The following is a 15,883-nucleotide window of genomic DNA, read 5'->3' as shown; positions in this document are numbered from 1 at the left end:
GATGCCTGTAGTGTTCTGCTGGAAATTGGGGTGTGGCCTATTACATAAGGGGGTGTGGCCTATTCCTCTCCTAAGAGGTGGGCCAAGCCATCTGGCACCATAGGCAACCTGGCCAGGTGTTCTTGACCCCTTGCATTCCTGCAAGTGAAAGAGCACATACATATACAGTGACGTTGTGGGTAGCACCAGACTGGACATGGGGTACCTGCATAACCCCCCCAATAGTTGCACCCTAGGCAGGTACCTCTCCTGCAAGTTCCAGCCCTGCTGCGCATGCACACCTCCTAATCCAGTGGTGGCCCACGATCCATTTTTAATTGGCCCGCAGCAAATTCCAAAAGTATACCAGAATATGACCCGCACACAGGGTCGGACTGGCCTACCGGGGCACTTGCAGCGTGCGCTGCGTCTGCATGCAGGGTTTGATTGAGCGGCAACCCGTGACTCCTCTTCCTGATGCGACTGGCCAGAAGAAGGACCTGATGCCTGAAGAAAACAATGCGCGCATGCTTGCATGCACGTGCATGTTCAGCACAGCGCAGCAGGGAGCAGCGATGGCCCTGAGACGGCAGCACTTAAATATGATCAACATTTTGTTGCTTCCTAGCAGCCATCTTCCAAGTACTGCCTGGACAGGAGGGAGGTTGGTAGTGTGAGTGAGAAGTGAAAGGGACAGGGGAGAGAATGGTGGAGGTGGGTGAAGGGGAGAGGTCCAGTATGAAGAGAAGGGGGGAGTAAGAAGCTGCTTGGATGGGGAAGTGAAATTGGAGCAGGAGGTCAAGTGAAATAGGGCTCCATGATGAGCAAAGTGGGGTCTGGAAGGGATTAAAAAAGCAGGGCCCACATCCTATTGTTCCAATGGGGTTAAAAAGCAATTGTAACAAAGCAACACAATATGTTGGACAAATGTAAGGGGCTACAAAGATTTGTACACCGCACTGAATACTATTTGGCCATGCCCTCGTTTGACAGGGTTGCTACTTTTCATTACTTATTTAGGGCCTAAATCGCTAGTTAGCTACCTCGGAAGGGATATCGGTGTCAGGCTGAATGTCAAGCTGAATGGTCAACCCCCGCACATTTTCACCTCACCAAATCTGGCCCTCGTTGCAAAAAGTTTGGACACCCCTGTCCTAATCCGATGATCGGAGCAATGGCAAATAATGACGGGAATATGTGGGAGTATATGAGCTAACAAAGCCCAATCCTATGGGGCTTGTACTGATGGGACCCCAGTCTCTAGAAGGGTTTCCATAGTGCTGGTAAATTATATGTTTGATGCTAGTGATAATTAATAGGAAAGAAATATAAACATATAGGGTTGTTTTTTAACAAGAAAGATTGAACACTACACTGTAGCTACAGGCCTAACCCCATGCTGATATGTCATTGAGCATCACAGAGTAAAATGTCTCGCCTCACCTGAATGCCCAAGCCTATGCAAGCGCTATATACATTCAAATTGATCAGAACCTTCAAAAACAACATCATTTACCTTAGAACTACCGTCATAAGATGCCACAAATGTCATAAACTTAACAACAAATAGGGTTTCCACCACTTATGTTGTCCTTTAAGTCAAAACTGTCACCCAATAACTTTCTGGCTTACACAGTGCAGTACCTTAGCCTTGAGTAATACAGAATGTGAGATCACTAAAGACCGTATCATAAGCTCTACAGCAGGTTGCACTCCATTGTTTATTATTTATATTAAGTCATGAGAAATAACAAGATAAAGAAATGTTATACATATAATCTTACAAAGCTCAGTTGTAATGCATTCTTCCGTTCTAAAAAGACAAAAATTGTCCCCAAATTAAGATAAAACAATTACAGGAATTTCTTATGCCCAACCTAAATCCCTCCAGCTCCTACTGACCTTTGCAAAACAGCTTTTAACAGCCAACAGTCAATCCCCAACCCATGCATCCTTAGGACCCCCCAAAAAAACATCTGGTCCTAGATATAATAGAGTTGTGGCTATATCATATAAACTGTACGTCTTGTTGTCTACAAACTGGATAGAAATATTGGCAGTAGAACGGTTCCCAAGAACAAATTTCTAAATTGATCACAAAACAACTATGTAAAAAAATGTGATTGTCCACCCTCTGTATCATTAGGAGGAACACAACTGATTAGATATCGAAGGCTAGAAGCCTCCAATGCCTTGTGCCAGTCTCATGCCATGCCCTCTACTGTGAGTGACAGTTTTCCTTTAGTTCATATGGTCATTAGGCAAGTACTGAGCAATTAACATGAGATATCTACGGACATCAAATGTTTCTACAAAAAGAACGTGAATGGCTATAGAAGTGAAAGGCATATTATAGCCTGCTGCTTCCCATACATAGGCCAGAACAGCAAGTTGTTTGCAAGGCCTAAAGAATGTTGAGGTTACAGAAGTGCTGCAAGTATCAAACAGAAACTATCATTATATGGGAATAAAATACATTGGTTTAATCCATGCAGGAGTAAAGTTGTGATTGTTTAGTTGCAGATTAGATCTATTGGGTTTAGTTCAATCATCTTTGGTGGTACGGAACTCAGGCATGCTCCATACTCTACGGGTGGGTTCAGCTTCTCGCTCAACATCCTCAGAAATAGTCTTAATGTCACTCATGAAAGGATAGATTCGGGCTCGGGACTTGAAGGTTGTGAGGGACATGCTCATGGCTCTCTTTGTGGTCCATTGTCTCGCCAGTTTCTTGACCTCGTCTTCCTCTTTCATTTTCTCAGCTGCTTCCTGCAGGACGGACCGGAACAGGTGAGGGACTTCCTTGACATCTGGGTCGTATTCTGCTACAATCTGCCTGAACCTGAATACAGGCCAAATAGAGAAATGTTAGGTGGAGGAAGAACTAGCTGGTGACATTGTAAACAATGCCCCGACAGTATAAAATGCCACAGTAATGCAATATATTCGCCTATTATAATATAACCTGAGGACTACATTGGCATGTAGAAAAAAGACAAAGGTCCATCAAGCTCAACTTTTTAACTCAATTTTAACCTGCCTAACTGCTAGTTGAATACCTTTCATGTGTTTGCACCTGCCCTCATTTCTTCAACCACAGACCAGGCAATGGCATTGCACAGATGCAGGTGGGTTACTAGTCTATATATATTTTAGTGCATTTAAGGTGCATCATATTGATATGATGATTCTGTATCACAGTCTTTTGGGACAGTTGGTTAAAATAGCCCCAACCCACTTCCTAATCTACAGATGTGTTCAGAATAATAGCAGTCCTACATCACTAACCTGATCAATCACTGGTTTCGGTATAAATTATATGTACATGGCAAATAATTTACTAGTAGGTGTAGCAGAGTAATGCAAGACCCAACAGTCATGACATGCTGCTGATTCTGTGTCATTAAATCATTACTTACGGCTGGTTCCAATTTCAAGTGTTGAAAATAATAGCAGAGTGGAGTTCAATTAATGAGCTCATTCATTCTGTGAAAAAAACAGGAGTCAATTCCAGCCTTTATTTAAGGAAGGAAGAAGCAAATGTTGTGCTGCTGTTTATAGTACATTTCTCTCTGAAAATAGTAAGTAAAATGGCTCCTTCCGCACATTGTTCAGAAGAACAGCATACTTTGGTAAAAAGTTTATTGGAGAGGGGAAACATATAAAGAAGTGTAGAAAATGATAGGCTGCTCAGCTAATATGATCTCAAATGCTTTAATATGGCACCAAAACCTGAAAGACGTGGAATAAAACGGAAAACTACCATTGGAATGGATAGAAGAATATCCAAAATGGCTCAGTTAATGATCAGCTCCAGGAAGATGAAAGAAGGAGTAAAGTTACCTGGGATACTGTTACAATTAGAAAACGCCAAGCTATCGGCAAGAAGCCCCTGCAAAGTCCCATTGTAGAGAAAAAGGCAGGCTGAAGAGCTTACAATTTGCCAAAGAACACATTGACTGGCCTGAAGAGAAATGGTGCAACATTTTGTGGACTGATGAAAGTAAGATTGTGATATGGGGATGTTTCTCATACTATGGTGTTGGGCCTATTTATCACATACCAGGGATCATGGATCAGTTTCAATACATCAAAATACTTGAAGAGGTCATGTTGTCTTATGGCAAAGAAGAAATGCCCTTGAAATGGGGGTTTTAACAAGACAACGACCCTGAACACACCAGTAAATGAGCCACATTTTGGTTCCAGACCAACAAAATTGACATTATGGAGTGGCCAGCCGAATCCTTGCACCTTAATCTGATAGAAAACTTGTTGGGTGACATCAAAAATGCTGTTTTTTTTGAGACAAAACCAAGAACTGCAGAAGAATTGTGGAATGTAACAGGTTGTTTCAGTTCTCAGAAACACTGATTATACAACTCAATATTAGTTCAGTCATTTAAAGGAAAACAAAATCTTGAAACATGTTTCAGTTTATACAGTGAATGTTTGCGTTTGTAAAGAAGAATGCAGAAAATGCTATTTTTTGAAACATCCTAATATTCCCTTTTCTTCACTTTCTGTAAAGGAATAACACACATTTGAACTTTTTTTCTTCATGTTTTGATTTGGAATAGAATGTGCCGTGTACCCAATGCATTTCTGTGTATGGAAATCAAAGCGATTATAAGGATTTTGAGCTTTATTCACTTCTTTAAACACACCACTATTGTTCTGAACGCAACTGTATTTAAATATAAACTTCAAATAGAAATAAGTCCTGAAATGTTCTGATGTTGGTCTTTGGATTCAGATAAAAGCTTCATATTCGGCCTGCAGTCCCACATCAAAGCCTAAATAATAAGGACAAAGAGCTTCTTTTCATCAAAGTATCCCACCCTGTATTACCCTATAAATGGTAAATCTCCATTAAAGGGAAACCGCACACAGGAAATATGAAAAGAAAAGTTCCTCTTTCATTTTCATTAATAAAGAGATGATGTTTGACACAGGTCTACAGCCTGGCTCCTGTATTTCATGGAGATATGATGATAGAAAAAAGGTGCTGTACCTGAGAATGATTGGGCCGCAGTATGACGGGTGCACCTTGCTGCAGGCATCCTCCAGTTGTAGTCTTTCCCCGGGGCTGATATCGAAGCTGTGCTTGGGGTAACTGACCAGCCAGCTGTAATCCACTCCTGTCATAATCTTCCGATACTCGTTTTCTTTATCTCGCTGTAGCCTCTCTGCCTGTTTTATCTGCCAGCCCAGCTCCATCATGAGAGTGTCCACTACCATGTCATTGGGGTTGCGTGAGGGAAGCCTTAACTGGGAATCGCTCCATCGGAACCAAGAAGGGAAAGCCATGGCTCACTGGATTCCTGCTGAGGGACACGTGTACAAACATGTCAAAGCAAAGGCCAAGAGAGCATAAAGACAAAGCAAACTCAATTCTCTAGTAGGACTTATTAAATATTAAGGATGCATGGGTTCGGGTTTCAGCCATTTGCATCAGGATTCGACTAAAACCAAGTGCCTGGCTGAGCCAAATCCGAACCCAAACCCAAACAAGATAATGCGTTTTTTTTTTTCTTTTCAACCCTTTCTAACTCTAACATGCATATACAAATGACAATTTAGATTCATTTCAGGATTTGGCCGAATCCTTCATGAAAGATTTGGGATTTGGCTAAACCCCAAAATAGTGGATTCTCTTCATCCTTATATGCGTCCTTATGAGTGCTGAAGTGTATGACACCAGTAGTGTGCCTAGAAGTTACTGGGCCCCACGGAAAAATCATTAGTCCCCTCTTCTCTTTGAGAGCAAGACATTTTACATGAAACAGGCTTTTTTGGGGCTCCCTAGCAGCCACCGGGTCTGCTCCCTCTACAGTCATGCCCTGCTAGTACTGGTCTGCAAAGTTCCATTTACACATACAATTTGAAACTGCCTCTGTAGACAATAAAGAATAGTGCAATGTATTTTTCAATGCCTTTAAAGGTGATGCCTTTTATAGTGCTCTCTGGAGGGTGCCTGTACTGAGGGAAACAGCATGACAGCTCCTACTCAGTAAGTGTTCCTACTTGCTAAGTGCAAATATGAAGAAAACAAATACCCTTCAAATGTAAATTCTATCCATCTACAACCATACATGGGCAATTGGACAACTAATTACTGTATTTCTAAAGATCATTAGGACAGCAGCAATGCCAGTCTATGATAGGTGTGATTCACAGTCAAGGGCATGGCTTTCTGGCTAATGGAAGTGATATCTATGATACCAGGGATCTGCAATCTGATCTGTCCTGGAAGAGCCGGTCAGCAGCAATGGGAAATCATGGCGGCAACAAGAGAAATAATCCAGCCCCTACAGTTATTAATTAATATAACTATAATGACTCATGTCATAGGCAAATTTTAGGGAAGGCTAAGTCTCCCCAAACCTACACCAACAAATTTCCTACAGCACACAGGACGGGGGTATCATACTGTATACGAATCTGGAACTGTATGCAAGCTTTTTAGCCACCTCGTTTTATGCTCAAAGCAGAATAACTCTGTGCTGCTACAAACAGGATTAATGTATGAGTATGGGTTTGATCCCCCAGAAAATCTTAATTTTATTCTCTTTGTATTTGTTAAATTGAGCCCAATTTTGTAGTCACAAATTTGGTCAAGGTCCTCCCACTTACATTATTAGGTCACAGATATAAAAGAATATTGGTATATCATTCACTCATGGACCTCACTACATGATCCACTTCAGTAACATTTGTGACCTATGCTCCTGCCAAGTTAATTAATCAGTTAATAGTGCTGCTCCAGCAGAATTCTGCACTGAAATCCATTTCTCAAAAGAGCAAACAGATTTTTTTATATTCAATTTTGAAATCTGACATGGGGCTAGACATATTGTCAATTTCCCAGCTGCCCCAAGTCATGTGACTTGTGCTCTGATAAACTTCAATCACTCTTTACTGCTGTACTGCAAGTTGGAGTGATATCACCCCCTCTCTTTTCCCCCCCAGCAGCCAAACAAAAGAACAATGGGAAGGTAAGATAACAGCTCCCTAACACAAGATAACAGCTGCCTGGTAGATCTAAGAACAGCACTCAATAGTAAAAACCCATGTCCCACTGAGACACATTCAGTTACATTGAGAAGGAAAAACAGCAGCCTGCCAGAAAGCATTTCTCTCCTAAAGTGCAGGCACAAGTCACATGACCAGGGGCAGCTGGGAAATTGACAAAATGTCTAGCCCCATGTCAGATTTCAAAATTGAATAAAAAAAAAATTTGTTTGCTCTTTTGAGAAATGGATTTCAGTGCAGAATTCTGCTGGAGCAGCACTATTAACTGATGAGTTTTTTCCCATGACAGTATCCCTTTAATCTCCTCACAGTCCCAAGAGGTGGGTTGCAAGGTCCACAGATGCCCCACATCCTACAGTCATATTACATATTTTTTATTTGTTTCTTAGGAAATTGCTTTTATTGGCTTTGGCACATAAATTAGGGAGATGTTGTTCAATATCAACAGTTTGTGCATTTTAGTTTGTGGGCTGGTTTAAGTACATAGTGAAGTTACTCATAGTAAACAACGTTGTCAGACTGGGATGTTTGGCGAGGACTGTCACCAAAAGGGCCACCATCCCAACCCAAGAGTCCCATGCCCCAAGCACAAACATTTCCTCCGCCCCACTATGTACCTGCTCTTAGGGCAGAGACACACGCTCAGATTCAAGAAGATTAGTCGCCTAGCGACAAATCACCTCTTCGGGGCGACTGATCTCCCCGAACTGCCTCCCACCTGCTAAAATGTATATCACCGGCGGGATGGCAATCAGAGCGCTACGTTTTTCGAAGTTGCCTGAAGTCGCCTTAAGAGTGCCATCCTGCCAGTGATTATTTTCATTCTAGCCGGTGGGAGGCAATTCGGGGAGATTAGTCACCCCGAAAAAGAGGAGATTTTTAAAAGGGCGATTAATCTCCCCGAATCTGAGCGTGTGTCTCTGCCCTAAATCTCCCCGAATCTGAGCGTGTATCTGCCCTTACTGACAACAGAAACTATTCCCACAGATCACAGTGGGACCCACCAGAATTCTGTCCAGCTGTTCCAGTCCAACCCTGGTAACAGATAAGCAATTAGTTGTGCCCAGTTTTCTACAAGCTGGAAATGAAAGAAAACAACTTTATGTGCACTATTTTATAAATGTAGAAATAGTAATAATGATAAATGATTTGAAATAAACATCTAATGGTTGGCGATTTCCCAATACTAATATCCTGGTTATTCCAGTAGGAGCAATGTTTATTTGCCTGATTAGTAGATCAGCAGCATCATATCCCTACCTTAACCCGTCTTATGGAGCCTAGAAAAGCAAGACAGTTTATTGTACAGTGCAAAATCCAATAAATGTTGAAAAAACCAGCGCTCACTAGCACGAGGTTGGACAAATAAGGAAACAAAAGAGATAATTCCAATATAGTGTAGTATTTATCAATAATATTGGTACACCGCTTAGTGAGATTCAGATATTATTAATTAGGTGCCCTCTTAGATTCCACTTTTTTCATCTGCGTGCCGCTTATTACACTACTTTGATCCGTGCAGTGTAGTGAATTATATGGTGGGGTACTCACAAACGTTTAAGAAGAAATGAGCCTCCAATAAAAATAAAACGGAGATGGGGAAGAACTGCTGCCTGAACTCCAGTAGGAAAACTGGCAAAGTAATTGCACCGTTATGTAAGGGACTTGAATTCTCTAGTAAACACGTCCCAGTGGGCTAACACCAGCGTCACACACATAATTATTTGCTGTGTCTTCTGGGAATGGAGATTTATAATCAGCCAACAAACAACAGTGTGCTCAACAATATGTGCATATGTGTGTATATATTTATATATATATATATATATATATATATATATATATATATATATATAGGTATAGCTAGATCATTGATAGAGTTATTTATCATTTTGGTGAGTTTCCAAAAAAACATAAGTTATAAGTGGCCTTTGCACCAAAACAGTTATCCTGTTGTACTTATTCCTTTATTGTCTGAGGGTGCACTAATGGCTCCATGCTTCTCTGGAGAGCTGATCATTTTCTTTGCCCCAATGGAGATTACAGTCTAGTTTCCCAGACACAGTAACACACAGGGTCAGCTCGACATAGTTACATAGTTACATATTTACATAGGAAGTTAGATTGAAAAAAGACTCACGTCCGTCAAATTTAACCTTTTAGGTTTATATATAATCTGCCTAACTGCCAGTTGATCCAGAGGAAGGGAAAAAAAACCATCTGAAGCCTCTCCAATTTGCCTCAGAGGGGAAAAAATTCCTTCCTGACTCCAAAATGGCAATCGGACTAGTTCCTGGATCAACTTGTACTATGAGCTATCTCCCATAACCCTGTATTCCCTCACTTGCTAAACACCATCCAACCCCTTCTTAAAGCTATCTAATGTATCAGCCTGTACCACTGATTCAGGGAGAGAATTCCACATCTTCACAGCTCTCACTGTAACAAACCCCTTCCGAATATTTAGACGGAACCTCCTTTCTTCTAATCGGAATGGGTGACCTTGTATCAGCTGGAAAGACCTACTGGTAAATAAAGCATTAGAGAGATTATTATATGATCCCCTTATATATTTATACATAGTTATCATATCACCCCTTAAGCGCCTCTTCTCCAGCGTGAACATCCCCAATTTGGCCAGTCTTTCCTCATAGCTAAGATTTCCCATACCTTTTACCAGCTTAGTTGCCCTTCTCTGTACCCTCTCTACTACAATAATGTCCTGTTTGAGTGATGGAGACCAAAACTGTACGGCATATTCTAGATGGGGCCTTACCAGTGCTCTATAACATGGAAGAATGACCCCCTCCTCCCTTGACTCTATGCCCCTTTTAATACAGCTGAAGACCTTATTTATATACTTATATTATATAAGTGGCTTGGATATTTTTACATCCCAGGTGCATGACTTTATCAAATCACTGCGAGGGTGTATTTCATCTGGCCCTGGTGCCTTGTTCACATTCATTTTTATTAAAGCTCTATGAACCATATCCTGAGTCAGACACTGACTAGATTGAGCTGAGCCATCAGTGTAGCTATGAAGTGAGCCTGAGAACTCTGACTACTCTATTGTCTACACTGAAGAAAAGAACTGATTTAGCACATTTGCCTATTCTGTATCTGTTAACACCATACTGGTAGCATTATTTAAAGGAGCCACACTCTCAATCCGCATCTTTATACTATTAATACACTCCCACTTGCACTCTTACACTGGTGAATTACATTGCAATTCCTCAAAAACACCTTTTAAGTTTTATCAGAAGCCAATTAATTTGTCATGTGGAAACTGGATTGGAAAGGACCCACACCAATACAGATCCAGAGTGTCCCTGGTCAGAATCAAAAGCAGAACTATGAGCTGACCTACTGTATATGTATTAGAAAGTGCCTACCCTATATGCAATAAATATAAGTGAGGTGCTTATTTAATCAGCTTGACCCCTGAGATAGTCCAAACCAATAACATTGTAACAGCATTGTATAAGTAGGTGTTTATCACTGAGCCGCTATCCTTCCTCTCCACCCACTTTATGCATCACTTGATATACGGTATAACCCAGTTATTTATAAACAGATCACTGATTCCAACACAACATTAATAGGCCATGTGAGGAACTAAGCTGGCATGGGCATTAGCTGTCTGCAATCAGATTTGTGCTCCAGAAACATCAGATTATGTCTGCCTTTCCTCTGAGTTCTTCCATCTTTATGCACATGAACTCAACTGTGGAATAAAAGACTTTAGAATGTAAATACTCCTCCCATCCATGTGTGGGAACCACTTTATTTTAGGGTTCCCATTGTACAGTATATTGCACCCCTGCATCCTGCTATACCCTGTCCATTCCATCATAGTGATTTTGTTGCAAGTGTGTGTAATTAACTTCTGAGGAAAATGCTGCATTGTGGTGAGGGGTAAGGAGAAACATGGGCCTTGATGCCGCACAAGCATATTGTTTTGCCACCATTTACTGAAGAAACAGATGTTCTTCTTGGTCAGGTAATCAACAATGGCACAAGCTTCCATCAGTCTTTGCATGGAGAAAATTTCCAAACTTTGTATTTTTTGCCTGTTTTATTGGGTGGCTTGATAAGGTTGTCCAGCTGGAGACTCAGGCACCGGTTATATCCTTCCAAAGGAGTTTATGCACCACAGACTGTCCAAGAGTTCCACAGATTTAGCTTGTGTGATATCATAATGTTATGATTCTGCCCATAAACATTTGCTCTGTTGTTTATTTAGTCCTCCTTGTGACGCACAGAGATTTAGCCTGAGTGGTGAGTTTGTAAGCCCAGGGCCATATGGGTAACTAACTAAGCTGCCCAAGGCAGATTGCTCCTGAGTGCTCCAATTAATGTGGGATTTAGGCAACAGTGTGTGTTTAAGAGACGGTACAACTGAATATACTACTGTTTTCACCAATGTCCCTTGGCTTCCAATGCATATCTAGCTTTATGCTAGGAAACAGGCCTGGACTGGGAGTCAAAATAGGCCCTGTCATTCCAAGTACACAGAGGCCCAAACAGCCCCCTACCAGCCCACTATATGCTAACTTTCTATGGAACCATACAGCAGCCCCTCTGGCATTTGCCAGAACCCACAGATTGCCAGTCCGGGCCTGCTAGGAAAAGATCACTTGAAATAACTTGGTATGGTATGGGCAAGCTAACAATCCCTACAATGTCTAGCAATTGTAAACTGGTGTAGTGTAGATCGACTAAACTTGGCATAATGTTTTGAATAATGTTGGCAGGGCATCATGGATATATTTTAATAGAGTCAAACGAGCCAACTAGATCTCCCATTGGGCCCAGTTCATAGAGGACTCCAGCCAAAGACAATTTCAATCAGTCCTTTCTTATTTCCACTATAGAACAATATACCACAAATAACATTTACCCATCTACATTTAATTGTGGGAGCAATCTTCGTAGACGTAAGGCAACATCCATTGCCTTATGTCCATCCATTGAAGTAGGAGATACATTCTTTGTGACTACCTTATAGCAGCTTGCCCTATTTATTACATTAAATGGGATAAGCTCCCCTTCACCTACATCATATTCTGAACAACTCTAGGTTCCTACTCCTATAGGCCCCAGTGTCAGACTGGGGTGCCATTGGCCAACCAGAAAACCTTAAACCATGAGCCCATTCTTTGTTGTTTCAATACATGACACTGGTCATAAGAGACCCAGTCCAACACTGTCTTTTAATTGCAGCATTACATTGGATATCTAATGGGATCATATACTAATATTTGTTGTATTGCTGCAAAATAAGAACCATTTTTTCTGGAATGAAGGCACTGCAAAGACTAACATAACAAAGCTCTTCTGAGCTGATTCATACAACATGAAAAATAGCTTAATAAAAGTAGCTTACAAGTGCCACATGTCAGTGTTCTAAATATTAGTCATTGTCAGCAGCCATACCCTGGCACAGCCATCGAGTCAGTCTCAGTAATTTGTAGTCTTGGTGACCAGGATTTTATTAGTTCTGAAAAAAACATTTATACACTAAGGGGCCGATTCACTAAGGGTCGAATTTCGAAGTTAAAAATACTTCGAAATTCGACCCTCGGATTGAAATCCTTCGACTTCGAATATCGAAGTCGAAGGATTTAGCGCTAATCCTGCGATCGATCGATCGAAGGATTTTCCGTTCGATCGAACGATTAAATCCTTCGAATCGAACGATTCGAAGGATTTTAATCCAACGATCGAAGGAAAATCCTTCGATCAAAAAATCACAGGCAAGCCTATGGGGACCTTCCCCATAGGCTAACATTGACTTCGGTAGCTTTTAGCTGCCGAAGTAGGGGGTCGAAGTTTTTTTTAAAGGGGAAGTACTTCGACTATCGAATGGTCGAATAGTCGAACGATTTTTCGTTCGATTCGTTCGATTTCGTTCAAATTCGAACGAATTTAACCAATTCGATGGTCGAAGTACCCAAAAAATACTTCGAAATTCGAAGTATTTTTCATTCGAATCCTTCACTCGAGCTTAGTGAATCAGCCCCCAAATGTGTACCCACTGTGTCATTCTTTTTGACAGATATTCCCATGTTGCGAGCCTCACCCTTCAAGGGCTTAAAGCTATAGCTTAGGGGCAGGGCTGGATTTCAGCTGCGGGCACTGCTAGGCCATGCGGTCCAAGCGCCCGCGGCCCCTACCAACTTGCCACCCTAGGCCCGGGCCTTTGTGGCCTCGCCACAAATCTGGGCCTGTTTACGGGCCCAGCCTAAAGCCTGGTTAGTGTGCCATTTAGAGTAAATACTTGATTGCGGTCTCTTAGAGGCTCTGAATTTCAATTAGGGTGGCATATCTGGGTCACACCTATTTGCAGTATTAATTATTTTTAGAACTATAGCGGTATGATATACACTACATTCAAATATTTGTTTAGAGGGTATCACTAGCAAACATTGGACAAAAAGAAGGGGCTTGAACTCACTTGTTACAATCCTGACAATGGCAATTTCTAGGCTCACCTAGGATTTACAGAGTGGCCTTTTGCTGCAGTTATTGCCCTCAGGTTGCCAAAGTGAATGTTACAAGTTATTCTCCAGCACATTATCAGGATAAACCTCCTCACTCTGTCTACAGATGTGGTTCCCTTACCTGATGGATCCCAGGATATTGATCCCACTCATCACTGGGGCCTCCTACCTCTGGACTACATCTACTACCTTTAATGAGAGGGCTTCCAAAAGGAAGATGCTGATCCATTGCCTCTCATTTATAAATGTTAGTCCATGATAACACTGCCACTTCTCTAACCTTGGGAAACACCAACATTACTGTTAGACTCCATCACATTTTTAGGGAACCAAAACAAGGCAACTGGATAATGGATGTCCATTATGTCTCTACACTTTTCTCTAAACATTTGTAAAGATAAGTGGTCCACTAAAAAAACCCTGCTTTGCAACTCTTTTTTAATAATCCTCTGAGAAACATACTATTGCAAGCAAATATATTCTTAATCAAGACATGAACCTTTTGCCAGTTATTGTCACTGCATTGTGTTTAGCACCTACCCCACATCAACAAATACCCACCCAGTTACTACTCTCTTTATAGAAGAACCTTATGCACCGTTGGGGATATTAGAAGTTACTGGGGCACAAAATTAGTTCTAGCCCCACCAAACCATAGGAGAACCAATTATGTTCTGCACACATATCATATTTCGGACCCCTCTGTGCATACACACCAAGCACCCAGACGGGGGTTAAGTCTGATGTCTCTTGATCAGATCCTGGGAATATATTTTATACAAAGATAGAAAATTATACAAGTGAGACATTTTGCTAAAAAGTGGAATTGGAAACAGGCTGTGTAAACATTAATATATAAAACAGGAGTTACCTTTGATGCAACAGAAATAAGGAGAATTATCTGTGCAGCCTTTTTGCTTGTTATCCAGACCTCCTTGTCGTGCTTGCCCCAGATCCGTATATTAAGGATCTTCCCTTGTCAAACATGGTCCATAAAGCCACAAGTGTGAGGAAGACGAAGGAGGGGAATTCAGCTCCACAGGTGCATTATTACACCAGAGTCCTATCCAGCATTGATGTTAAACAGCATCTTCTCTCTCTCTGGTTATAAACAAAGCTCAGTAGGATTCAAGTGTTGAGGAGGCAGTGAGTGCAGCATGAAGAGTGGAGCCAGTTATTGAGGGATAATATGTGTAATCAGTGGGAGTCATTAGCAGAAGTGCATTGCTTCTTAAAGCAGATTAGCAGAGACTGAGCTGAGTCGGAGTTAGGGCATCTGTAGCAAAGGCAGGGATCCAGCCCTTAGGGACTGAGATATTCAGTTATAGACAAAATGGAAAGTCAGCTGAGATTCATAAGCAGGATAATAAAATTAAAGGCACATATCATTCTCCTGCCTTTGTTTAATCTCTCCTCATCCTGTACATTTAAGTAGCTGTCACAAATATTTCTCTTACTGATCCACATTTCATGAAACTATTGTCTGTTCTCCTTTCATTGCCACGTTAATAATATTTGAATGAAAAATGAGATTAAAATATATACTTTTGCCATGTTTGTGTTTTGTTTTCAATAGGGCGACACACATGTGCATTTGTTTTTTTTTTTCCCAAAAAAATATGGCATTTACTTCCTTAAAAGTGAAAGCTCTTAGACTGATATTTCCTTGATGCAGAAAGTATTCCGTTCATTTTTATGCTAATAAGGAATAAAGATTCCCCCGTTCCTGTGGTTTAGTTATACAGTTGCCTCGCTGCAGCTTTCCCTAGTGCAAGGCACATTGATTATCTTACTGGGGCTCCTAGTTAAACCTACTGCACCTTCTTCCACTACTTACCTAGTAGAATTGAACCTTGAATTGAATCTAGTGCACCATGATGGAGATTTGCACCAGGGTTTCCCATCAGGCCAGTGCCTATTGCAGAAATGACTTTATTTGCACCTATGTTGAACAAGCCACAAACTTGCCTGAAATTTACCAACAACCATGCTAATTAGCACCCAAATTGAAAGAACCGAATGTAATTTACTGAGCATTTACCATCACTCTGGAATTCTGGGGAATGTACTAAATTGTAGGTAAAAATATTGTGAATTGTGTGTCTGTCACCTAGCACCAGGGTTGCTCTAAGGCACGAGTGGCCCCAGGGCAGAGATTTCTTCGGTGGGCCCACACAGCCATGTAGATTGTAATAGAACTACTCTAAAGCGGCAAAAATTAATATAATAAGGCAGGCAATAAAGAAATGCTCTGTGCTTAATGAAGTACAGTAAATGAGGTGCAGGTGAGTAGCTCTGGCCCAACAGACATTGGGTACCTGTCCTGGTGGGCCCTGGGAAAATGCCCATTTATTGCCTTG

The 15,883-nt window shown here is 41.3% G+C and overlaps 1 protein-coding gene across 2 annotated transcripts; it reads right to left on the bottom strand.

Moving 5' to 3' along the window:
- Positions 1-2,057: 2,057 nt before the first annotated feature.
- On the bottom strand, positions 2,058-14,853 carry rd3.S (retinal degeneration 3, GUCY2D regulator S homeolog). Of its 2 annotated transcripts, none has more exons than XM_041564262.1 (3): positions 14,395-14,853; positions 4,994-5,303; positions 2,058-2,821 (listed from the first exon to the last, which is right to left on the bottom strand). In XM_041564262.1, exons 2-3 carry the CDS (start codon positions 5,287-5,289, stop codon positions 2,524-2,526), a joined length of 594 nt encoding a protein of 197 aa, XP_041420196.1. In that variant the 5' UTR covers positions 5,290-5,303; positions 14,395-14,853; the 3' UTR covers positions 2,058-2,523. The 2 variants fall into 2 exon arrangements, with proteins under 2 accessions (XP_041420196.1, XP_018120494.1); XM_018265005.2 differs by having other exon boundaries at positions 4,994-5,306; positions 14,395-14,850.
- Between the last annotated feature and the right edge of the window lie 1,030 nt (positions 14,854-15,883).

This window comes from Xenopus laevis, chromosome 5S (genome assembly GCF_017654675.1).
Source record: "Xenopus laevis strain J_2021 chromosome 5S, Xenopus_laevis_v10.1, whole genome shotgun sequence".
Classification (NCBI taxonomy): Eukaryota; Metazoa; Chordata; class Amphibia; order Anura; family Pipidae; genus Xenopus; species Xenopus laevis.
This window is presented reverse-complemented; position numbering and strand designations above follow the sequence as displayed.